Genomic DNA, 26,728 nt, shown 5'->3' on the forward strand with positions numbered 1-26,728 from the left:
CGGGAGTTGAAAGTCCGTGTTGCTCGGCGACAGCCCCAAAACATCACTGCTCTCGAGAAGATCTGCATGGAGGAATGGGCCAAAATACCAGCTACTGTGTGTGCAAACCTGGTAAAGACCTATAGTAAATGTTTGACCTTTGTTATTGCCAACAAAGGTTATGTTACAAAGTATTGAGTTGTATTTTTGTTATTGACCAAATACTTATTTTCCACCCTGATTTACGAATAAATTCTTTACAAATCCTACCATGTGGATTCATGGATTTTTTTTTTTCACATTCTGTCTCTCACAGTTGAAGTGTACCTCTGGTGCAAATTACTGACCTCTGTCATCATTTTAGGTGGGGGAACTTGCACAATCGGTGGCTGACTAAATACTTTTTTGCCCCACTGTACTCAAAAGAGTTCATTCTGAATTCATTCAGAGTATTTTAGACATGCCTTTCATAATCAGAAGGAGCAAGTAAAAAACAAAAAACAATTGAAACCTCTATTAATTCTCACTGCACACACAAGAAATTGAAAAAATAAAACACACCAGCAACTATTGCTGGAGAGAAGTTACTACTGAAAGTAATATGTTAATCTTAAATATATACAGTGCACTCACTATATTTATATATCTACATTCAAACTCAGTCAATTACTATACATCCACTACGGCAACTCAAAACTTTATTTATAACCCTCTAATGAACATAAATGGCATTTTAAACACACTCAACAATGTTTGCAGCAGTATTTGTAAAACCAACTGTGCCTTAAACAGTTCACTGCTTACTCATTTGCATTTTCACACTCACACACACACACCGTCTAAAAATAGCAGCAAGCAGTCAGTGCATTGCTGACTCGACACACAGCCTCCTCTCACACCAAACTCTCTTATTTTATATTACAAAGACGTCTTATATTTACAACCACTGTCAGATCTGTCAGCTTTAGCGCCTAAACAATTTCGACAAATTTAAAATAACCGCCCAGCGGATAAACTCTCAGTTTTTTACGACCAATTCACCAGTATCAGACTCTAACTGTTTCTGGTCTAATCTCTAACATCCCTAAGTTAATTTAAAAGCGTCAACCAACCCAAACTTTGCCTGAAGCTCTATTTTTGGCGTTTCACAGCCAAGGCTTACCCCAAAGTTTTAAGTTAAAATTACATGCCCGAAGTCCAACTTCTGCTGGCCAAAAAAGCACAGACTACCGTTCCAAACGGTAAGGAGACTCTAACTCCTAGCTTAATTCCAGGATTCCCTGTACCCCACAGTCAAGCCAAACTGAACTAACCCTCTTCGCCGAGAGGTCAATGTCGCGCGTCCACGACAAGGAGGGAGCGTAACCTCCGGGCTCTGCGCTTCCTAGCAGACTCTAACTGCCGTTCTAGAATAATTTATAATACTTTGAAACAACAATCAACACCCAAAACAAGTGTATGACTGAGGCAGATCTACCCTGATGGACAATGGGGACTCCAACCCACAAAATGACCAACAAAGGTCTGACCTAATGACCAACCGGGACTTTAACCCACAAAATGACCAAATTCCCTACCAAACTACTTGAGACTCTAACTCAATTTCTTTGGGACTTCAACCCAGTATTTAAACTTTTCTTAGCAGACTCTAACTGCTTTAACTTCTTCTTAGCATACTCTAACTGCTTCAACTCATGAGATTTTTTCATCAAAATCAAAACAGACACCCACCAGTAATTTCAGTGAGTAGACTTAAATTTTATCATGTCCAATTTGGCACACTTTGGAAATAATTCAACAGGTAGTGCCTTACCTTTGGATAAGCCGGCTTCTGCCCACTCACTTCGACCACTGGCACTCATGTCTGCCCGTCCGACCACCTCAGACCACCGAATTTCTCCATCTACACCTCCAATTCTCTCCCTCCTCAACCACCGGACAAAGCCCCCAAATGTTAAGGTTCACATAATTGAGGAAGGAGAGTACAAACAACCTGGTCCAGAAGATCTTGGTCAAACAATTGATTTTAATGAATACACGCGTGGGAAGAATAATCTGTACGCAGACAGGAATTAATCTTCAACTTAATCAAAGCATACACAGATTTTTATAGCATCAGGGTTTGAATTAATGACGCCCCTTCATACGTCACAGACAGAATACATACATACGTCAAATCAAAACCACAATGACTTTTAACACAGTTTAAAAGAACGTTGTCTTTGTCTCGTCTGGAACACGAGCCCCACATCCTGCCAGACGCTGTTCCTCTTTCCAGAGACAAACATGACCAACTTCTCACCTATAAATGAGTCTACTAATGTGTGTGTATGTATATGTTGACCTTACATGCCCTCTCATCTCACCCGTTGCACTTCTGACCTTTTACCAGACCAGAGGCTCATCCTTATGTGTAATAACCTAACTGAAACTACTATGTACTATGTTGAATAAATGTTTTAATCAAGAACCTCTACTAAGGGCTTAGTAAAAGAATATAAAAGTATAACAGACAATTTGAATAACCTAGTAATTCAAATAGCCTCGTCTAACCTGCTCAGAATAACTTAGACTCTGCTTTCACTTCTGCTTTCCCTTCTGCAAACTCTCTGCAACTTCCTGTCAGCCTGCAACTTATTCTTTCTAAAAGACACACACTGTTTAAACCTCTGAATACAATATCAATGCTGCAGATTCTATTATTAATGCAATGGTAATGATGATGATTATTTAACAATAGCAGTAAAATAATTTCCCTGCTCCACAATACCAATTTGTATTTCACGGTTTATCATGGGGTTTCTTAATTAAAAGTATTCTACTTTTTATTATTAGTAAAACTTCTGCAGGTGTCAAGTTGAGTAAGTCTAGTGTTTCACATTCTGTGTAAATGATGTGATTTGGATTGGGTATGCGGGAGAGAATTCTTGGATAGATGAATGATCTGCTTTGGCTTTTAACTGCAGACAAGCAAAGATAAACATCTTCATAGAAAAATACCCTGAGCATACACTTGAATTGTGAAAAGGTCCCTATTGAATACACAACCCAAAATAACTCTATACAGCAGTCAAACTGAAGTAGTGTTTGTTAAAACAAGGAGCTGTAGGGAATCAGTCCAAGTTGAACATGCATCAGATACTCCGAGGGACTTGAGCACCCGCCCCTTTCCTGATGGGTGCCCAAAGTGCCCTTTTGTTGAGGCAACTTTTTAAAAAAATATATATTATTTTTTTTAATGTGTGTGTGCGTGCGGAGTCCTGTCTGTGCCCCTCAACAATAATATTTAACTATTAATCACAGTTTTGCTAAATAAAAGGATCTGGCTTGCATCAGTCACATGATCACATTTAACCAATGATCGCCCTTGACGGCAGAACGAGCTGGTTACGAGCCGGGAACGAGCTCACAAAGAGCACGCGCATTTTTAGCGGTTCGGAGCTGTAAGAGAAACACAAGTTAACTCAGAGACACAGACTGATGCGACAAAACCAGTAAGTAGGTGTACAGCGTACACTGTAGTGTGTAGCACACAGGAGTATTGGCTTATTACGTACACGTTGGTAAGCTGTCTTGTGGCAACTGACGAACTGAAACAAACGAGCGTGCTGTGTGTGCAACAGCGCGACAAACATTACCTGTCCTTTTATTAACTGCACAAGTAGTGCTGGTCACAGCTGCTGGCTACCTGTGTAAGGCTGTCATGGATCTGTAGCTCTGTCACCGTTTTAGGGAACATATTTAGTTTTAAAGTATTTAGAAACATATTTAGTTTTAAAGTAAGTTTCCGGGCTTTTCCTGCCTTTCTGGAGGGATTATATTTCACTAAAAAACGATCTAATATGCATGTCCACATAATAATAATTATAATATATTAAAAAACACAAGCTGTATTTTAAAGAACATACATTAAGAAGCAGATTATATTAGATTTATATTTTAAATAAGACAAAAGTTGGATTTTACAGCAGTAAAATGATTGTATCTCTACAGTTTAAAGATGTAATAAGCTTTGCCCCTGCACAGAGTGGATAGTGAAACAAATGGAATCATCATAAATACATTATTTCATATTTATTACTTCCCCCTCCTCTTTGCTTTATTATTGTAGCTCTAGTAATAAATAATAATGTAAGGATTCTGGATCAGCACCGTGATGCCCATAGTATATACAGTATTCTGAAGAAGGTCTGAAATGTCACTGTGTGTGCATGTGTGTGTTTTATTTAGATGGATTTTTAAAACAAATATTACTCATGATATAACATTGTCCAGACATGGCTGGTAAGGACATGAGGAGGAAACAGTAGGAGCTGTGTGAGGCTACTAAAGGCAGGGCTATAACATTTTTCTGTCATCATTTTATTATAGATTAAGTGCTGGAGTTGTTAGGTGTGGATAATTAGATTATAGTTTATTGCAATAGCAAGTTGTGCCTTGTTCTCAGATAGACAGCAAGTGGAGAGTGATATATGAAATGATGGGATGGAAGGAAGAAGAGAAGCAAAGAGTGATTAACAGGCAGAGCCTAATTTATTTCTCACAGTTTTTTGTTGCCTTATGGTTCCAAGCGCTGTCACCAATCTTTGCATTTTGTTATTATCTCATGATACTTGTTTAATCAGCTACCATCTCTCCTATGGACTTTTTAATGTCTACAGTCTCAGATCAACACAGCCCTGCCCTTCCCATATTAGATTCTTGATGAATGTGTGTTGTTGTTATTCAGCCTGGTTCAATGTGCCCCTTTTTAACTTTGAGCACCCGCCCCTTTAAACCTCTCTGCACGGCCCTGTTAATAATTACATGTTTCTGTGGTACGTTCACTTGTATTCCTTTTTTTGTTTGATTTTTTTTTAGATAGAACAATTCTAAGGATGACTAGTGCAAAGAGAATAAAACCACTAAAACAACAGTACCATGTGTTCACACGTCAACTTGCATTGCAATCCTAAAGGGCAAAGTTGCAAAATGTTTTATATCACTCGCACTTTTAGTCGTACTGTGCCACATGCAAAGAGCAGTGAGGAAGCATACCTATGACCTGAAAAAAGAAAAGAAACATTCTTCTGTTCAAATTTTTTAAAATGTACAAAACTGCTTAAATTTCCATACTGTATTGTAGTGTTAAATATAGCTGATAACAATAGCGTATAAAACCAAATAAAACAATTTTTCAGGTGATGTTGTGAGCATTGTCAGCTAATCATAAACATGTTAACATGAGCATCTTGATATTAGCGTAACAACAGGGTGCAACTGCTAGCATGGCTGTGGAGTCCAATTTACTTGACTATTTGCAGTCTTGTCACATTTGTGACAGTGCGATGATTGCTACATAGTCTGGAAATTGGTATTGGGAGATGATCATTAGGCTATGATAAGTTACTGTTATGAAAATATGTACTATAAGTGTAATATCAGTTACTTTAAATTGTGTTGGACCCTGAATAATAGTTCAGTCTCTCTTTCTCAGGTGTTCACATAATCCAGGAGTTGACTGGTTATGAGTTGGAAGATGAGACTGAAAAGGTCACTGGGATTAAACAGTTTGGTTATAATGGAGAAGACTTCATTGCACTGGACATCGAAACAGAGACATGGATCTCTTCAAACCCACAGGCTGAAATCACAAAACAAATATGGAACGCACACACCAATAAGGGGTTTTGGAAGAACGTATTCGCAACTACTTTCCCGGCATGGTCCAGCATGTATATGAATTATGCTGAAAGTTTTGTGCATAGAAAAGGTACAGTCACATTACACACACACACACACACACATATGTATATATATATATATATGGATAGCGTAGTGGTTAAACTACACGCCTTTGGAACAGAGGATCGCAAGTTCGATTCCTGCCTGGGGCGTCTGTATCCAGTAAGGGTCCTAAGGCTAGACCCCCTATGCTAAGCAAGCCTACCGCAGACATGAGCGAGACAGATAAATATGAAGGCATGCCGGCTCGGACGTCGCCCAGATCAACAAGGTCCGCGTCAGGTGTTGAGGAACCAGGGCACCCTGACGAAAAGTGGGCTACTGGAACAAGAAGGCATCGGTGGGCAAGGGACGAAAACAGGGCGTTGTTGGAATGCTACTACGCAAGTAACCCCGGCGGAAGGGGCTACATGAATAGGATGAGGGACCTATGGATTCTTCGATACCCAACATCCACAATGACGGCGAAACAACTAGTAGCTCAGTGTTCCAACATTCGAAAGAAGGGACTGCTCTCACAGCTAGAGATTGACGAGGTACAACACAAATGCTACGGCAAGGAGGAGTCAGGACGCCAGGTCAGGGGGGAGATATCATCACCCCCACCCGAGATTGGGTACATAGCCCCAAGTGTAATAGGAGAAGGATCGTTGAGTGCGAGAGGAACTGACCTGAAAAATAGGATCATGGCCAAGCTTGAAACCTGGATCCCCCGTAGCCGGTTACCAAGATTACGTGAAGTACCCTCAGAAGGTCTGCTAGATGATGTTAATGCAGCACTACGGGCAATACCTACAACCACGATTACCGACACTAACAAGCTGATCTACAATACGGCAGCAGTGATCAGTGAGATGCTTGGCTACAAGTTGAACAGCCACAAGGGGCAGTACCCTCCATGGAGAAGGAGGCTAGAGGGCAAGATCAAAGTAGCACGGAGAGAGGTTAGCCAACTAACGGAGTTGCAGAAAGGTGCGACGAATAAGGTGCCTAAGAAATACAGCAAGCTGTCCATACCTGAGGCCTTGGAAACTGCCAAGCAAAGACTCACAGCCTTGGCCAGCCGCTTGAGGAGGTACACCAGAGAGATAGAAGGCAGGAGAATAAACCAGCTGTTCTCCACAGAACCAGCAAAGGTGTACTCTCAGTGGCAAGGGAACAATAAGAGAACAGCACCACCAAGGCTGGAGACGGAGCAATACTGGAAGAGCATATGGGAGAAGGATGCAACCCATAACGGCAATGCTCAGTGGCTAGAGGATCTGAGGGCAGACCACAGCGACCTCCCTGAACAGGGTCCAGTAACCATCACAGTGGCAGATATCCAAGAAAGGGTCTCCAGTATGAAGAGTTGGACAGCACCAGGGCCCGACATGGTTCACGCCTACTGGCTGAAGAAGCTGACTGCACTCCACGAGCGTCTGGCAGCACAAATGAACCAGCTGCTAGTTAACGAAAGACACCCGGAATGGCTAACTGAAGGCCGGACGGTCCTGATCCCCAAGGACCCCAAGAAGGGACCGGTCCCCTCCAACTACCGACCAATAACCTGCCTCAGTACTACATGGAAGCTCCTGTCAGGCATCATATCGGCTAAGATGAACAGGCACATGGGTCAATACATGAGCGGGACACAGAAAGGAATTGGCAAGAATACCAGAGGTGCAAAACACCAGCTACTGGTAGACAGAACAATCAGCCGAGACTGCAAGACCAGACTGACCAACCTGTGCACTGCCTGGATTGATTACAAGAAGGCCTATGACTCAATGCCCCACAGCTGGATACTGGAATGCCTAGAATTGTACAAGATCAATGGGACCCTAAGAGCCTTCATCAGGAACTCAATGGGGATGTGGCGTACAACACTAGAGGCCAACTCCAAGCCCATAGCACAAGTTACCATCAAGTGCGGGATCTACCAAGGAGATGCTCTGTCCCCACTGCTGTTCTGCATAGGCCTGAACCCCCTCAGTGAGATCATTAACAAGACTGGCTACGGATACCAACTACGGATAGAGGGAAGGTAGTCAGAACTGAGGGGATTGAACTACCAGAAGGCAACATTGCAGACATAGAGGACAGTTACAAGTACCTGGGGATCCCGCAGGCAAATGGGAACCATGAAGAGGCCGCTAGAAAGGCTGCAACCACCAAGTACCTGCAGAGGGTCAGGCAAGTCCTGAGGAGTCAGCTGAATGGTAAGAACAAGATCCGGGCCATCAACACATACGCCCTGCCCGTGATCAGGTACCCTGCTGGGGTAATAAGCTGGCCAAAGGAGGAGATAGAAGCCACTGACATAAAGACAAGAAAGCTCCTGACCATGCATGGAGGGTTTCACCCCAAGTCCAGCACCCTGAGGCTGTACGCTAAGCGGAAGGAAGGGGGCCGGGGACTGGTGAGTGTCAGCACCACAGTCCAGGATGAGACAAGGAACATCCAAGAATACATTGGGAAGATGGCCCCAACTGACCGAGTGCTCAGTGAATACCTCAGGCAGCAGAAACCCAAGAAAGAGGAGGGAGACGAGGAACCATCATGGAAGGACAGGCCCCTGCACGGTATGTACCACCGGCAGATAGAGGAGGTGGCTGATATCCAGAAATCCTACCAGTGGCTGGACAAAGCTGGACTGAAAGACAGCACAGAGGCACTAATCATGGCAGCACAAGAACAAGCTCTGAGTACAAGATCCATAGAGGCTGGGGTCTATCACACCAGGCAAGACCCCAGGTGCAGGCTGTGTAAAGATGCCCCAGAGACTATCCAGCACATAACAGCAGGGTGCAAGATGCTAGCAGGCAAGGCATACATGGAACGCCATAACCAAGTGGCCGGCATAGTGTACAGGAACATCTGTGCCGAGTATAACCTAGAAGTCCCGAGGTCAAAATGGGAGATGCCCCCAAGGGTGGTGGAGAATGACCGAGCTAAGATCCTGTGGGACTTCCAGATACAGACGGACAAAATGGTGGTGGCTAACCAACCGGACATAGTGGTGGTAGACAAACAGAAGAAGACGGCCGTAGTGATCGATGTAGCGGTTCCCAATGACAGCAATATCAGGAAGAAGGAACACGAGAAGCTGGAGAAATACCAAGGGCTCAGAGAAGAGCTCGAGAGGATGTGGAGGGTGAAGGTAACGGTGGTCCCCGTGGTAATCGGAGCACTAGGTGCGGTGACTCCCAAGCTAGGCGAGTGGCTCCAGCAGATCCCGGGAAAAACATCGGAGATCTCTGTCCAGAAGAGCGCAGTCCTGGGAACAGCTAAGATACTGCGCAGGACCCTCAAGCTCCCAGGCCTCTGGTAGAGGACCCGAGCTTGAAGGATAAACCGCCCGCAGGGGCGTGCTGGGTGTTTTTTTATATACAGTGGGGCAAAAAAGTATTTAGTCAGCCACCGATTGTGCAAGTTCCCCCACCTAAAATGATGACAGAGGTCAGTAATTTGCACCAGAGGTACACTTCAACTGTGAGAGACAGAATGTGAAAAAAAAAAATCCATGAATCCACATGGTAGGATTTGTAAAGAATTTATTCGTAAATCAGGGTGGAAAATAAGTATTTGGTCAATAACAAAAATACAACTCAATACTTTGTAACATAACCTTTGTTGGCAATAACAGAGGTCAAACGTTTACTATAGGTCTTTACCAGGTTTGCACACACAGTAGCTGGTATTTTGGCCCATTCCTCCATGCAGATCTTCTCGAGAGCAGTGATGTTTTGGGGCTGTCGCCGAGCAACACGGACTTTCAACTCCCGCCACAGATTTTCTATGGGGTTGAGGTCTGGAGACTGGCTAGGCCACTCCAGGACTTTCAAATGCTTCTTACGGAGCCACTCCTTTGTTGCCCGGGCGGTGTGTTTTGGATCATTGTCATGTTGGAAGACCCAGCCTCGTTTCATCTTCAAAGTTCTCACTGATGGAAGGAGGTTTTGGCTCAGAATCTCACGATACATGGCCCCATTCATTCTGTCCTTAACACGGATCAGTCGTCCTGTCCCCTTGGCAGAAAAACAGCCCCATAGCATGATGTTTCCACCCCCATGCTTCACAGTAGGTATGGTGTTCTTGGGATGCAACTCAGTATTCTTCTTCCTCCAAACACGACGAGTTGCGTTTATACCAAAAAGTTCTACTTTGGTTTCATCTGACCACATGACATTCTCCCAATCCTCTGCTGTATCATCCATGTGCTCTCTGGCAAACTTCAGACGGGCCTGGACATGCACTGGCTTCAGCAGCGGAACACGTCTGGCACTGCGGGATTAGATTCCCTGCCGTCGTAGTGTGTTACTGATGGTGACCTTTGTTACTTTGGTCCCAGCTCTCTGCAGGTCATTCACCAGGTCCCCCCGTGTGGTTCTGGGATCTTTGCTCACCGTTGTCATGATCATTGTGACCCCACGGGATGAGATCTTGTACATATATATATATATATATATATATATATATATATATATATATATACTTATAATACTTTACATGTTTTAATGAATAAAATATGTAAAGTATTGTCAAAATGTTGCTTCATTTGTGCATGTTGAGATAATTACAGAAAATACTTTGATGTCTGATTACTGTCATTATAACATCAAATAGACATGTTTAACATTGCCACATAATCATTATCATTTCTAAGGTTTTACATATATTTACATATCATGTTACTATCATTTTCCTCCACAACATTTCTGTCATTACATGAAAGTCTAACTGGTGCCCAGTATCCAAGGCCTAAGAGTTACAAGTAGCTCAAACAATGGGATGTGACACTAAAACTGTTGCTGTAACATAGAATGTCTCTCCAGTTCTCTCTACAGAAGACTCCCTCCTCTCCAGTCAGCTGCCATGCTACAGGTTTCTATCCTGACAGAGCCGTGATGTTCTGGAGGAAAGATGGAGAGGAGATACATGAGGATGTGGACCACAAAGAGATACTGCCTAACCATGATGGGACCTTCCAGATGAGTGTTGACCTGGATATTTCATCAATCGGACCTGAAGACTGGAGAAGGTATGACTGTGTGTTTCAGCTCTCTGGTTTTGAGGACAATGTTGTCACGAGACTGAATCAATCAATCACCAGAACCAACTGGGACAAAGGTGAAACTGGAAATAATGAAGGTGAGAAAAACAGTACTGTCAGATGGTTGTGCTTCATTTCAGTTGTAATAACAGGGTTGATTGTCACATTGCTTGTTCCTTGATACCCATTTTGAGCCAACACTTTATTCCTAGATGTGATAAGGAATGGATATTGAAAGATTTTTCAATGATCAGCAATTCATGCGAAAGTAAGAATTGTGACAACCAATCCCTGGTCTATCCCACTTTATATTTATTACCTCACACCAGCTTTTGGTTTAAAGGAGAATGTTTTCTTATAAACTGCAGATGATTGTTGGTTTATTTGTATTTTAGACAGATCCGTTCCTATCATCACTGCCATGGTTGTTCTTGTTGCCATCGTCACTGTTGTTATTGGATTTGCTGGTTACAAAAGAAAGAAAGGTAAGCAGTTAAAGAGTTGAGCTGGTGTTCTTTACCACTGTGCAAAACTGAAGATAATAATAAAAAAAAACAACACAGCAGCAGCACCACACACAGTTATTATCTCTGTATTCTCTCTTTAAGAATCAAGATTTGGTTTGCTACATAGATCATGGTTTAGTATAGAAAGGAAGACTTTTATATTTAAAAATGTAAGAACTGAAATTATCTGTTTTTCCATTTTGTTTTAGGCAAAAGCACCAACTTGTGTAAGTATAACATGTAGGGAAAAGAAACATTTTATTTATATTGCAATTGCTATTTCTTTTTTATAAATAAAATCCAATCAATGATCAGTGGACTTAAAATGTGTTTTAGATCTTACAGCACCTGTCAACATCTCTGACCTCTCTGAGAGACTGAATCCAGAGACCACATAAGCAAACACAGCTCCCGGACATACAGTGACATCAAGAGTTTAGAATCAGACTCCTTCATTGTCATTATGTCAAAAGCACAATGCAATTACATGCTGTCCCATTCAGTGCAAAGAAAAGCATGGAAAGCAAAGAAAGCAATCTAACTATTCACAGAAATACAAAAGTTGAAAATAAAATTCTAATAAAAACAGAAAATACAGTGCAAATAAATAAACAGATATGTACATTTGTGTGTGTGCTTGAGTCACTATTGATTGCACAGTTTGGACACATCAGTGTTTATTTACTGTCTATTATTTACAATCAAGTTCGTTTGTTTTTGCTTTTATTGAATAAAGAATTTTTGAAGCTGTCACAAACTCACTAAGGCTGCATGAAAGACCTTCTTAATTCAGTTATGGGACTATTAAGATAACATTGTAGAAATAAGTACAATTTTTTTTGTTTACTTCATTACTTTCATTTTTTCCTCTTGGAAATAAATGTTTATTTACTAAAAAATACATAATCAATAAAGATATTATATTTAAAGTTGGTTTCTATGTGAAAAATTACATTATACCTATTGTCTGTGAAGGTTCTCAGTCATCCAGGTCATCGTAGTCAAAGGAGCTTGCAAATTATACCTTATACCTATTGTTACATAGTTTAATTGTAATTCATTGTAATTATGCACCTTACTGTGAAAACTGTTTATACGGTCTGTGCACCTTGATACAATTTTCTGTAAAAAAATAAAAAAAAAATTCTAGGAGTTTCAGTTTTCTTACTTTGCAAGCTGTCTGGATGAATTGTTTTATTATCTCGTGTGTTAAAATCACATTTCCATTACACATGGAACTTTTGAACTGTGCCAAGGAGATTATGTTTTTTGGTGTTTGGTGTTTTGCATCCACCTTGGCAGAGTTTTGGGCTCTCGGAGTGCTTCCTGTTTACTCTGCAGATCTTTAAGAAACTTACAAGGAAGTCAGATGCTAATTTGAAAATGCAAATAAGCCAACACCTGGGTTAATAACAAGGAAAGTGGAAACATTTTCTTGTTATTCATGTGGAGCATAGAAGCAGGAACTGATGAAACAGGTTTAGTAATTTTTTTTAAACAATGGAAACGGCTACAGATGACAGCTAGAGATTAAAAGACGTTTAAAAGGAGGTTTTCTTGTACACATCTTTATCTTAGTACACTACTGGAAACCCACTGAGGCTCCACCACAATTCTTAATAATTCAAAGTGCATAATAAACTATAGTAACTGTCTGGTAAACTCCTTTGTAGCTGAAAATGTTAACATTAAAAAAATAAAAAAGTTTTACTTTTTTTAACTTTTTTAAATTTTGCTTTTTCGAAAATGCTCAGCCTTTAACATAACCGGGTATGCTGTGGAGTTTAGCAGCAGAAAAGCAGAGGCGAATATCTCAAAACACACAGAACAATATACGATAGCCAAAATAAACCCACAATATTTGTGTACCTATATGTAGCTTTATATAGAAGTTACTTGTGAAAACCAACATATTTGTTGGCTCAGTCATGGCTATGGTGCACATCTTTAAAGTCTCAGTTTATGTTTTGCATGATTTACTTTATTTTAAACTTTGCACAAGACAAGCAGCAACAAATGAATCAAAGTAAAAATGTAAAAAAAAAGTTTTGAACATAACAAAGAAGTCTATTTCATTTCATTACTGAACCAGTTAAACTGAAAGAGTATTCGTTGGAGCAAAGTCCATGTTATTCTGCAGGGTGTCAGTTGACGTTGAGCCATTCAAAAAACTCCAGTAAACCAGGAAACATTATTAGACTGAACAAACCTGTAAAACCATCTCACACTTCTCTCAGTTGTTCAGTGTGAATCCAGCTGTCTAAACATGATGAAGGAGCTAACGATACTCCTTTTCCTATGTCATGCTGCATCTTCAGGTAAGATCATGATCAACAATCAAGATATATTTTAATTTCTAATTTGCTCAACGAGACTATTGTTATCAACTAAATTTGAAATTAAAATTAGCCTAAAGAGAAAAACATGGAGCAAAAGTGTGTGATAAAGTTGTGTCAGCAGCTAGGTCTACCTAATCAACTGAGTAAACAACAACTAAATACAGACTAGTTAAATAGGGGAGACCGGGGATAGTTGTAACATTTTTGACATTTCTGTCTGTAAATTGGAGCTCTTTTAAGGTAGTGGATTCAAAATGTAATGCAAAGTATTTACATGTCTCTGCTATTAAATAGTGCAGCTATTTTCTCTGCAGCACAATTACCCATTGCATGGTATGGTCTCAAACACGAAGAGTGAAATGCTACAATTAACCCCCTAGTCTGGGTTAGTTGTAACATATCCTGGGGTGAAATGTAACACAATGAAATAAGGGTACTAACAAAACATTAACATGTAATCTTTGTTTATTCAACACATGAATGCACTTACATCCATTTATATAGCTATTTGTGTGTGTGACAGAATGCAGAAATCTAGCTTTTGAACATATTCCAACCCCCCAAAAAAGACAAATTATAAAATTTTCTGAAACTGAATATTTCATTAATTTTGGTTGGTCTTCCTTCAGGTCACTGCAACAAGCCCAGGTACAGTTTACCGACGGATGGGTGCAGGACCTTGAAATGCACCGTGTAGAACGAAAGACCATCGTACATATCATAAGTTTACCAGTCTCACAAATTGTCGTCATAAATACACATTCCTTAACCGTTTATTAATAGGACCTTTGAGCTCAATGGTAATTAATTAGTAGTGGAAATAATTTCTGGTACCCATCACAGAAATGTAGCAGTGACAACAATACTGTATGCTGTAATCGTACTGGGCAATTAGTGATACAAAAAACCTGTTTTATCCTGTGAATAAAAGTATATGTTTTTGTCAATGTACCATAATAACAGAAGCGAAACGCAATATTGTGTCAGGACAATTCACTATTTATGCACAATAAACACAATAAACAAAGGAGCATAGCGCGACAATTTCTGTTCAGCGCCAGACTTGCTTGTAACCTATATCACTAATTATGTAATGAAAATGACGTATTAACTACTAAAAAACACTGACCTTCGTGTAAATGCTTGGAGCAGACTAACCTGTGAGCTGGAGGGTTCTGGGACGTTATATTTGATCTTTGAATGGCTGCAATCCAGGCCATCCGTCGCCTCTTTGTTACTTCGGAAACATGGCTGAACAATTTCTCTTCAGCGACGTAATCCGATAACAACCGATCTCTTTACCCGTCGGCTTCCCGTGGCTGTCATGCGACCAGCTATTGCAGTTAATAATACAACAGCTTCTTGACATTTTTGTGTTTCTTTTTATCGCTGTATAACTGATTTCAATTGAAAGCCTGCGTGCGCTAGTACCGCTTGCCACGAGTTCCCAGAATCCTTTGCGGTTCTACCCGTGAATGACGTCACATTTTCAATCTCTATATAATATGCATGTTAAATTTTATATTTGGGGTAAAATATCAAGTCTTTTCAAGTAAACCGGTTCAAGTCCAATTCAAGTCCCAAGTCATTGGTGTAAAAGTCCAAGTCAAGTCACAAGTCTTAGAACATTTTTTCAAGTCAAGTCTAAAGTCATAAAATTAATGACTCGAGTCTGACTCGAGTCAAAGTCATGTGACTCGAGTCCACACCTCTGCAGACTCCTATAGCCATGAACTAGCTAACATTACAGCCAACGGCTAAAACATTAGCACTAAAGACCTACACAGAATATATCCCCATAGACATACAAATAACATAATTTAAGTTTGATGAGTTTAACTGCAAAGCAGATAATGCTATTAGAAATTGAAATAAAGTAGAAAAACTTACTTTTTGGCATACAAATTACTTTTTTTCATGTTAAATTGTCTGTGTTTGACAAAATGTGCTGATTTTTCACATGTGATAGCAGAACTGAATTGGGCATGCACAGGATGAGTCACATCATTTGAAACTTAGCCCTGATTGGAGAAATTGGAAGTGTTACAACTGACCCACGTTACAACTATCCCCGGTCTCCCCTACCACTCTGCAAGTAGAAACAGAGCCAAACTCATTCTCACTTGCTGACATGACAACTAGTGAAAAAAACAAAACAAATCCTGTTTCTCTTACAGCAAAACACTCCTGGAAGTTTTATGTCATGATATCTTCTGAATTCCCGAATACCCCTGATTATTTAGCAGTGGTAACTATTGATGATGTTATGATGGGTTCCTACAACATAAACATGAAAACATTAGAACCCCAACAAGACTGGGTAAGAGAGTTCATAAAAGATGATCCTCGGCAATGGGAAACATACACTAAGAACTGTGTGAATTATCAGCAAATCTTGATTGATGAAACTAGAATTTTCAAACAGCACTCAAATGAAATTGAGGGTACGTTACTTTTATTATTTACTTGACAATATCTGGTACATTTATTGAAGAGGTTGAGAAAAACTTTGAAATATATAATAGCACTTATAATAGGAGGGAACCTGAATCTCATTCTGGTTTAGTTCAACCTTGTTTCTCCTTCAGGTGCCCACCTTATCCAGCAGATTTTAGGCTGTGAATGGGACGATGAGACTGAAAAGATTAATGGTTTTAATCTATTTGGATATAATGGAGAAGACTTCATTGCATTTGATCTTGAGACTGGGACATGGATCACTTCAAATGTGGAGGCTGAAATCACAAAAAAAAAGTGGAATGGAAACATGGCCAAAAATATTTTACTGAAGTACTTTTTAAATAATATGTGCCCTGTTTGAACTATGCAAAACATTTTCTGCATAGAAAAGGTAAACTAACATTCTTTTTTCATTTTCCACAGGAAAATATATCTGAAAATATATATTTTAATTATAATTAAATAATTTCATTATTTAAAATACATCTTTGTCCAGTTCCTCCTTCAGTGTCTCTCCTTCAGAAGACTCCCTCCTCTCCAGTCAGCTGCCACGCTACAGGTTTCTATCCTGACAGAGCCGTGATGTTCTGGAGGAAAGATGGAGAGGAGCTTCATGAGTATGTGGACCACAAAGAGATCCTATCCAATCATGATGGGACTTTCCAGATGAGAGTTGACCTGAACATTTCATCAGTCACACCTGAAGACTGGTGTAGATATGACTGTGTGTTTCAGCTCTCTGATAGTGACACCATCACCAGACTGAATAAATCAATGATCAGAACCAACTGGAGGAAAACTGAATTAAGAAATGATGAAGGTGAGAAATCTGTTAGTCAGTTAAAACATACAGGTGACTGCCTTCAAGGTGGATGTCCAATCACCAGCTGCTTAAAATGAATTCAGAGCAAAGTGTAAAAACCCTTAAAAAAAGGAAAACTATTTACTTCTAATATAATGTGTTTTCGTTTACTGGACCAGTTATTTTTATAGGCAGAATCCAGTTCAAGATCAGTGGACTAACAGTATGTTCTGGATCTTACAGCTCCTGACACCAGGTCAGAACTCTGAATCCAGAGAACACAGACAATCACAGCACTCTCCGGGGTTCATCAGATGTAATATATTTATGTGTCTGCATTATTCATTTTTATTATTCATTTCTTGCCCTCCTACACAACATCTCTTTGTCTTTGTTTACCTCCCCTCACCCTAACCTGGTCACAGCAGAAAGTTCTATTGGAGGTGTTTTCCTGTTTAAAGGCAGTTTTTCCTTCCCACTGTTGCCAAAGACAACATAGGGGGTCATCTGATTGTTGGGGTTTTTCTGTATTATTGTAGGGTCTTTACCAGGCAATATAAAGCACCTTGGGGAAAATGTTGGTGCCACACAAATAAAAATGAACTGAATTGAATGCAAGTGTTGTTTAACACTAGGGGGACACGGGGACTGTGTAAACAGTTAGGAAAATGATTAGATTTTTTTTATTTTGATTTAGATTTTTAAGTCACACATCAATGTTTAATTGTTGATTTGGTAATTAATGTTAACATAATAAAAGCAGCTACTGAGTGTGTTAACAACAGCTGGATACTGACAGAGCCAACTGTAACTGCAGGTAAAAGAAAAAAATCTGTCCATAAAAACGATAATGTATTCTAAGTATGTATCCAGTTATGTATTTGATTATGTATTACAATAGGCAGACCATATTAAAAATAGTTTCCTTTAAAAGGTAGGATGGATTTTAACCCTTTAAAATCTACATTAAATGCCCACAGTATCTCAGTAAGGTGTTGGTTTATTATGTGCTGCAAGAAAAGCTTCAGTGCACCTTGGCATTGATTTTCCAGCTCTACTAAATATCTTTCTCGCAAAAGATTTGTAAATACACCTTAAAAACTCAGTAATTACAGAAGCTCTTGTTGTTTCAGCACTGTTTAACATTAAGTACCTTCAGGAATCAGTAAATATTTTATATGTATTGATATGTAAAGCAAACCTATTCTATAAATTCATAGTAAGTGTCTTGTCTAGTCTAGACTCCACTCTGGATGTCTTTGTTTTACTGGACTTAATGGTCTGCACTGAAAAAAAGGGATTGGCCAGCTCTTGGATTTACATAAGCATCTTGCGTGTATTTAACACAATTGCCTCATGCTTTAAAGTTAAGTGTAACTATATAGTGTAGAAACTACATGATATGCAGAGAGGCTAGATTAAATTGTTCATATCATGTTCAAGTGAAGTAAGTCAATAATATAGCAATGTTAAATCCCGTGACACTGCACGGGTTTCAGACTCGCGCTCTTTAGATCGTGGTTTCAGGAAGGCATCCATCTCAGTCAAGTCGAGCAGCCACCTCTACTTTTTTTGGTATACCAAAAAAAGTAAATTGGGTGGTTGTTACATTAAAAAAGTCTAACTTGTAATTTGAACACAATAATTTCATGTTTCTATGAACGTAATTAAATCATGTAGGATTTGCATGGAATTCAAAAACTTAATTTGTTCTTGTTGAGACGACCTGATACAATCTAGTAAGAGTGGTTAGTTGCTGAACTCATGAAATTCACAAGATCGCACAAGATTTCAAACTGCAGGAAAATCAGTGGAGTTATAAGAGGCAGAGAACTACACACACACCACGTGCATGCTGAAAGAAAGCTCCGTCTGTGAGGATCGGGTTTCCTTCGAGACATGGGCAGCGATAAGCAGAGTTCATCCTTTAACATAAACAAAATTAAAATATTCTCATGCATGATCAATGGTTAATCACGGTACCGGCCGGAGTACCGGGAGCAGTTTGGAAGAACAAGAAGACGCGGAGACTGTTCTAGGTTGTCATTCCAAACTGACTCAAAGGTTTATTCATCTTACAACAGTATATAAAGAGGAAAAAGGTTCGTGTGTCAACAGATTCTCAGTTCAAACCGGTACAGACCAAATAAGGGAACGTTTTCCTGCCTTGTGAGCAAAGAAGTATCCTTTGTATAGTTTATCAGTTCAGCTACAATTTATGATCATCCCAGCAAAATACACTCCTAGACATAGAATACAGAGTTCTTTCATTAGTGAATTCTGAAACGAACCACCTGGCCTTTAACAAGCTCCTTTCTAGGAGATAAAGAAGGGAGGATGGGAATAAGGAAGTGATCTCTGTGGTGTTTTCAACCTTGAGGTACCATCCTGTGATTCTTACACATTAATTCTTAGGTTACAGAGAAAGAGAAAAACAACTAGTAAATGGGCCTTATTGAGTAACAGTTTTCCTGTATAATATCACTATAAAACAATATCCTGTAAATGCTAACCGTGGTATCAAAATATCACAACACATGCTATTGCTATTTATTGTGGATTAACCTGTCAAGGACAAAAACAAAAAAATTCTGCATCAAATACAGGAAATCATAGCTTTCCTGTGTTTCCTAGATTGTTGGCATGGTGGTTAGTGCTGTTGCTTCACAGTAAGAAGGTCCTGGGTTCAAATTCACATTCTGGCTAGTTTGCAGCTTTCTCTCTGGGTTTTCTGGTTTCCTCCCACAGTTAAAAGTCATGCAGTTATTAGAGTTAGGGTTAACTGGTGATTCTAAATTACCCGTAAATGTAAGTGTAAATGGTTGTTTGTTTCTATGTGATAGACTGGTGAGGTGTCCAGGGTGTACCCTGCCTCGTAACCTATCATTTCAGGGTTATTTCCCAGCCCTCCTGCAACCCGGAGGATGGTAGTCATTGTAAATCCATTCAACTTTTATGGTAACCAGGATCTAGACTTTGTTGAACATTATGTAATATGAAGACAACATGTAGTATTTAAGTGACCAATAGTATTGGGGTAAAAGTTATTGAATAGTGTTGAAATAAAATGACAAAATTGTGAAGGATTAAAACATTCCAAGAGCTCAACTTACTTCATCTGAACATGTTTCAATCGCGTTTTAGAAACACAAAATGCACAGGTTTATTGAATATGAAAAAGTTGTGTTGATTTAACTCGGTTGTTTAATTTTCTGCCAAAGCAAAACATTTGTGTGCAACAAATGTCCATTATTGAATCAAGTAAATCCAACATGGCCTTTTTTCAGTGTGTGCATGACTCACAACTATCAAGGTGAAACACTGAATTAAGGGGTATTTCTTATTTTCACTGTCCTACTTGTGCTAGTGGAAAAATGTATTATTATGATCACTATTATCACCATCATCATTATTATTATTATAATTAATGATAATAATAATAACTTTATTTGTATAGCATTTTTCAAAGCACAGAGTTACAAAGTGTTTCACAGTTTGAACACATTAAAACTATACATGTGCAAACATAGACCTAGAGACATAAACAGACACATAATCAGGCATTCATTCCAACATCTACACCTGTAATGTAAACAGTCTGTAAACAGTTGTAAACTATGGCCCAAAAGAAAGGAAAAAAGACTGAGGGAACACTAACCTATAAGCAGTCAGCCATTGTTTAAAACAAACATAGACCTGATAGGCAGAGGGAGGCTCAGACACACCTTTGGTTTGAAAATTAAAATGAATGATAGTTATGAGACTCTAGTTAGAGGACCTGAAAGGCAAAGCTTCAATGATAAGTTCACCAAAGCGTTGATATTTAAGCTTGGTCTGTCCATGTGGAGCCTTATATGTTAAAAACGTGATTTTTAAGTGGATTCTGAACTTCGCCTGATTCTGAATTCACATATGCTGCTTAAACAATATTAAGACTCGCTTGTTTTATTGTCTTTAAAATGAAGAGTGCAATACAGTTGGATGTGCCAAAGCATCAGCCTGTTTCATCATTGAGCTTACACAGTAAAATTTAAAAAAGAAGTAGGGCTTTTTAATTATAATTGTGCTTTATGTATTTTAGGCTGAATCCAAAGCTCTTTTTCAACTTTGTTTATAACAAAGATATAAATCACTTAAAAGGAGATAAATATAATTAAGAAAAAAAAACATACACACAAACTAAACATCTTTCTTTTTTTTGTTGTTTTTTTTTTATGTATTTCAGTTTTTTCATTTGGGCTGCTTGTCAGTAATAGTGATCTCAACCAAACATAAAAACTTGCTTGACCTGCTTGAGTGTTTTATCCCTTTTTTAAACTTCCTCATGGGTTGCAAGACACGGTCTGCTCACGTGACTCCCCTTGACTTTGGATATTTAGACTTCTTTTTTTCATTAAATCATAAGATTCTTAAATTCATCAAGTCTCTCTGTGCCTGGGTCCTCACCACAAAACATGACATCACTGTTTTGTGCATTTTAACACAATTTAATCCCGACATTTGTGAAAGAAAAGCAAAACACTTTTTTGAAAAGTCTGTAACAAAACCATCAAATTTGATAAAGGTTATTTAAATGCTGCAAAAGAAGAATGGATTGGAATAGAAAAAATACATATCCTAACCTTAATTACTGGGGGAGAATAATGAATAAAGCTCATAGTGAGTAAAAAGTAAACTGAGTGCATTTTTTGGACAGAGATTCACTTTTAATGTGTATGTATAATATAATACAGATACATAAAAAACACTCCCAAAACAGAATAGATTATTACAAAATATTAATAAAAACTATAAAAATGGAGGCAACTTTGCCTGTGGTAGAATGTATTCAATGTATGAAAAAATCTTTATTGCAGATACTAATTTTACTAATTTAATAATAATAATTTTGTGTTGTAAGATTTATGAGTTTCATGCTTTCATAGTGGTACTTAGGAGAGCTTGACATGTGTGAAGGTGAAGAACATCGTTTTCGATAGGGTGCATCGCCTCGGCCCCATTCGGGCTACGGCCCACGTCCTATCGTGGCTAAATTCGGCCACTTCAAACAAAAGCAACATGTGAAAAGCCGGAAATTAAAAGGAACGGACTTCAGCGTGAACGACCAGTTCCCCAAAGAGATCTTGGAACGACGCAGGGTCCTCTTCCCAATCCGACGCGGCTTCATCCAGAAGGGCTCCCGCGCTGTCATCGCTGTGGACCGGCTGTACGTGGACGGACAGCTCCACCGCGACCCCAACATCACTCCGTGGCTGTATTAACCTCACACCAGATAAGAATCGGCTACACCCTTTCCCTATCCACTCACACTAACTTGCATTAACATCTGTTTAACTTACCGATATCAAATCGCATCTTAAAGTGTGATTTCATAGCAGAATTAACACCGTCACTCTCCGTCAGTGATTTAATTGGAATGTTTACGTTTTGTTTTTTTTCTTCTCGTTTTTTTCTCTCTTTTCCCCCTCTTGTTTTTATACTGCTCACCCCTGTCCTTGGTTTCTTTCTTTATTTCTTTCACTGCCTCGATCACCTGCTTCGACACTCATCCACAAACAACATCCTTTATTTCGACACATATGCACCATGCGCTCAACGGCAGCACATTTACATCAGTCAGACAGCGCACACAGTCGTATAGGATACACACAATTAAGCCAAGCCTACTCTATACTTGATAAAAAGCTATGTATTGCAAGTGTATATGGTCCAAATGTTGATGATCCCTCATTCTTTCACGGTTTTTTCAGTGCACTCTCTGAACACTTAGATGGCACACTTGTTCTTGGAGGCGACCTCAACCTTGGACTAAATGAAGAAATGGATAGGCTCAATACAGCAGGAACTCAGCGTAATTGGCAGTCCACAAATATAATCAAACAGTATATGAGCGACTTTGGTCTTTGCGATGCATGGCGCTCCCTTCACCCCACCAGTAAGGAATATACTTTTTTCTCACATGTCCATCACTCCTACTCTCGTCTGGATTATTTTTTGGTCAGCAGCTCACTGCTGAACGACATTTCAGACACTGAGATTCACCCTATAGCTGTCAGCGATCATGGTCCTGTATCTTTAACACTAATGCACAAGAATAATACTACGCCAAGAAAAAACTGGAGATTTAATATATCACTACTTAAAGATGAAGACTTTATTAAATATTTTAAAAAAGAGTGGACTTCATATTTGAACTATAATGACACTCCCGAAACATCAGCTTCTGTTCTATGGGAAGCAGGGAAAGCTGTGATGAGAGGTAAAATAATTTCTATCTCATCACATAAAAAGAAAAAACAAAACAAAAATATTCAGGAATTAGAAAAAAACATCAAATCATTAGAAGAAGCCTACGCGTCCCACCAAGATCAGGAAACATTGAACAAAATACGCAAAACAAAACTAGAATTAAATGAGATAATTGATAAAAAAACAAAATTCTTAGTACAAAGACTACGCCTACAAAATTATGAACATGGTAATAAATCCGGTCAATTTCTAGCAAACCAGCTAAAAATAAATAAAGAAAAAACAACTATATGTGCTGTTCAAGAACGATCTGATGACATGTTACAGTGATTTATAAACACGTGGGGAATTAAGAGTAAAGAGGAAATACTCAGTGCATCACAGTGTATCACATGACGTCCGGGAACAATCTGAACCTATAGCAGCCTAACTAAAGGAGGTACCTGATCTAGCCTTGACTATAAGCTTTATCAAAAGTAGAGATAGTGTCTGTCTCCTGAATCCAAACTGGGAGCTGGTTCCACAGAAGAGGGGCCGGAAAGCTGAAGGCTCTGTCTCCCATTATACTTGTAAATACTATAGAGAGTATGTTATGAGAGAAATATTGTTTCTCTTTCTCATCTCTGTCAATATTCTCACTGTAGCATTTTTAAGGTTTTTAGGAAATATTTAGGGGAAATTGATAATAATGAATGACAGTAATCTGGCTGAGAAGTATTTAATCTATGAACTAGTTTTTTAGGAAGATAAGCTGTCAGTTTAAGAGATTTGTATCAAATACGTGACAAATTACTCTTCCTTTAACTAATCAAACTGAAATCTATCAGATAGATTCAAAACAGTCAAAACAGAACAAATGATCAGTTAGCTGTTTTACAACTACTCTTCCAGGATATTTTAAATATTACTTTATTTTAATATTACTCGTAAATATGTTTATTCTAACCTGCTTCATCTGCAGATTTGATTTTGTTTGTCTGTTTTTACTGAGCAGAGAATCCCTCTGACAGGATGATCTCCATCATTGCTGCAGTGGTTGTTCCAGTTCTTCTCATCCTTTTTGCTGTTGTTGGATTTGCTGTTTACAAGAAGAGGAAAGGTCAGAGAATCAAAGGAGCCGAGTTTATCAATGAACCAGGACCAGCAGTGCATGGTTCAGTTATATTATTTCTTATTATATTAGACACTTTTATTTTTGAATATATATGACAGAAACTTTGATTGTAATGTAGAACAAATGCCTGAAATGATTTCTTTTCTTTTTATTTCAGGCAGAAACTCAAGTTCACCTTGTAAGTACAACTTGTTTTACTTTGATATATAGTTTATGTATTTTATAAAGAATACCAGTGATTTTTCTTCTTTGGAAATAACAGTGCCTGGCAACACTGCTGAACTGTTGGAGAAACTGAAACAAGATCCACACATACAAACACAGGACCCTCACGAGTGTGTGTTTCAGGTCTCTGATTTCAAGAAGAACATTCTCACCAAAGTTTTTGTTTGGAATCCAAGAATTGCAGCTGTTACTACTGAATAACTAATGGAGATTCTAATAGACAAGAAGAAACAAATTCAGTGCTTGTATATATAAAGTTATAACTGTTTTTTTATTCCAAAAATGCAAGCTATCAATGTTATTAGTATTCTTAAAATGAATCCAGTTTAAATTTCAGGTTCACAGTTTATACCAGGGGTGTCAAACTTATGACCCGTGAAACCAAACAAGCAGGAAAGATAAAGAAGAGATTAGCATGAAAACAACAAGACAGGGGTGGTTGTTACAAGGATAAGTGGAAAAGAATGGATGGATGTATTTCAATTAGTTCAATTAGTCAGTATTGTATAAAGAAATAACAAGTACTATTGTTGGGAAGCCTATCAGTGACACCTTGTGAAGTTAATCACAATCACTCTTTGCTCTTCCAGCTTAAGCAACACAGCAGCCAATTTAACTAGTGATTCTGAGCCTTACGGTGCACTGGACATTTCCTTCTGTGTGGTGGCCAGCATTGTTATGCTAGTCTAGGCAGTTTAATGAACATTCTTGTGTCTTTCTGAAGGTGTTATTAATTATTCACATTTACAAATTCTGTTTGCGTTGTTGTCTAATTATTGTTGTCCCACCGGGAGGAGAAACTTGGGTCCAAAATGGGATCCTATTGGTGGCTCAGCTTGTTAATAAAGAGGGACAATTACTTACATACAACAAATTCCTTGTGTAACCGGTTTCTGCTTCATCCCGCTGCAACAGTTCGGCCCAAACAGACTCCTCGACTCTGCGTTGTGTTGTGTTTTTTAAAAAGACAAGGAGTCTCTGATTGATCGTTGCCACTTTATTTCCTGAATGAAAACAACGGTGTATTATCAGTGCACAGGCTCGCCACACACCACTCCGCACAGCATACTACGGCAGAACAATGACAGAACATTTAAACTTCACTTTCACACTATTTGAACTTTAGAAACTACTTAAAAAACTACTTTTAAGTATGTTTGTTCTAAAAAATGAAACTTGTGTAGCCAAATGTTGTGGCCTCTCTTCAGTGCTGGCAGAAAAATGTTTTTTTTTCTTTATAGTATATGTAATGCATTAAATCACATACGATTTTTAAACATATTCAAATAAAGATGAAATCAAAGGGGCCTTAGGAATACAGTGTAATAATTAAATGTTTTTAAAAGATTAGACTAGAGATTAGATAAAACTTTATTAATCCCTTGGGTGGGTTCCTCTGGGAAATTCTGTTTCCAGTAAGACAGCACTTACATAAGTTGCAAAAGAATGTAAGAAGAAATAGAAATATATCATATATACACATATATAAATACAGAGACATATATAAATACAGAGTATATAATAGGGATAAATAGGATAATAGGAATTACCAGGGAATTGCACATTTCAACTATTTTGAGTCTATTGCACCTTTGAATATAGAAAAAGGGCAAAGAGGAAAAGGGCACTACAAATTGGTTGTTCCCTCCTCCTTTGTCCTCCTTTTCCCCCTCCCTCTCCCCTCCAGTGAGGAGTTAAACAGTTTGATGGTGTGTGGGACAAAGGAGGTTTTAAGTCTGTTGGTCCTTGACTTTGGGAGAAGCAACCTGTCGCTGAACAGACTCCTCTGGTTGTTTATGACGATGTGCAGAGGATTCCCAGCATTGTCCATAATGTCCAACAGTTTCTTTAATGTCCTTTTCTCTGCCACTGTCACCAGAGTGTCCAGCTTCATGCCGACCACAGAGCCAGCCTTCCTGATTAGTTTTTCCAGCCTGGATGAGTCCTTCTTTGCTGTGCTGCTCCCCCAGCACACCACAGCATAGAAAAGTACTCCAGCAACCACCGACTGGTAAAACATCCTCAGGAGCTTCCTGCAGATGTTAAAAGACCTCAGCCTCCTGAGGAAGTACAGTCTGCCTTGGCCTTTTTTATACAGGTGCTGCGTATTGCATGACCAGTCCAGTTTGTTGTCCACCCACAGCCTGACATACTTGTATGTGTTGACCACCTCCACCTCCTCTTCCTCTCTCTGAACTGGCAGTGGGCATGGTCTGGACAGCCAGTTCCTTGGTCTTTGAAGTCTTTAAGCTTAGGAACTGAATCACATTCCAGTGTGTTAAGCTCTCTGTGTTA

General features: G+C 39.0%; 1 protein-coding gene, 1 long non-coding RNA gene and 1 pseudogene across 3 annotated transcripts; all 3 read left to right on the plus strand.

Moving 5' to 3' along the window:
- The first annotated feature begins 5,615 nt into the window (after positions 1 to 5,615).
- Positions 5,616 to 12,413, plus strand: LOC309699247 (major histocompatibility complex class I-related gene protein-like). The gene is made up of 5 exons (XM_082522198.1): positions 5,616 to 5,731; positions 10,533 to 10,836; positions 11,134 to 11,223; positions 11,454 to 11,471; positions 11,581 to 12,413. The coding sequence occupies exons 1-5, from the start codon at positions 5,705 to 5,707 to the stop codon at positions 11,640 to 11,642; spliced, it is 501 nt and encodes a 166-aa protein (XP_082378324.1). The 5' UTR covers positions 5,616 to 5,704; the 3' UTR covers positions 11,643 to 12,413.
- A 992-nt stretch (positions 12,414 to 13,405) lies between these two features.
- Positions 13,406 to 18,145, plus strand: LOC309699233 (major histocompatibility complex class I-related gene protein-like; annotated as a pseudogene). Its single transcript, XR_014280806.1, has 5 exons — positions 13,406 to 13,562; positions 15,761 to 16,027; positions 16,172 to 16,434; positions 16,540 to 16,863; positions 17,089 to 18,145. The product of XR_014280806.1 is annotated as a major histocompatibility complex class I-related gene protein-like (transcript).
- A 5,780-nt stretch (positions 18,146 to 23,925) lies between these two features.
- LOC309699268 lies at positions 23,926 to 25,317 on the plus strand. Its single transcript, XR_014274286.1, has 3 exons — positions 23,926 to 24,193; positions 24,366 to 24,386; positions 24,471 to 25,317. It is a non-coding gene; the product is annotated as an uncharacterized lncRNA (long non-coding RNA).
- The last annotated feature ends 1,411 nt before the right edge of the window (positions 25,318 to 26,728 follow it).

The sequence above is a fragment of the Aulonocara stuartgranti genome (genome assembly GCF_965226115.1).
Source record: "Aulonocara stuartgranti genome assembly, chromosome: 22".
Lineage (NCBI taxonomy): Eukaryota > Metazoa > Chordata > Actinopteri > Cichliformes > Cichlidae > Aulonocara > Aulonocara stuartgranti.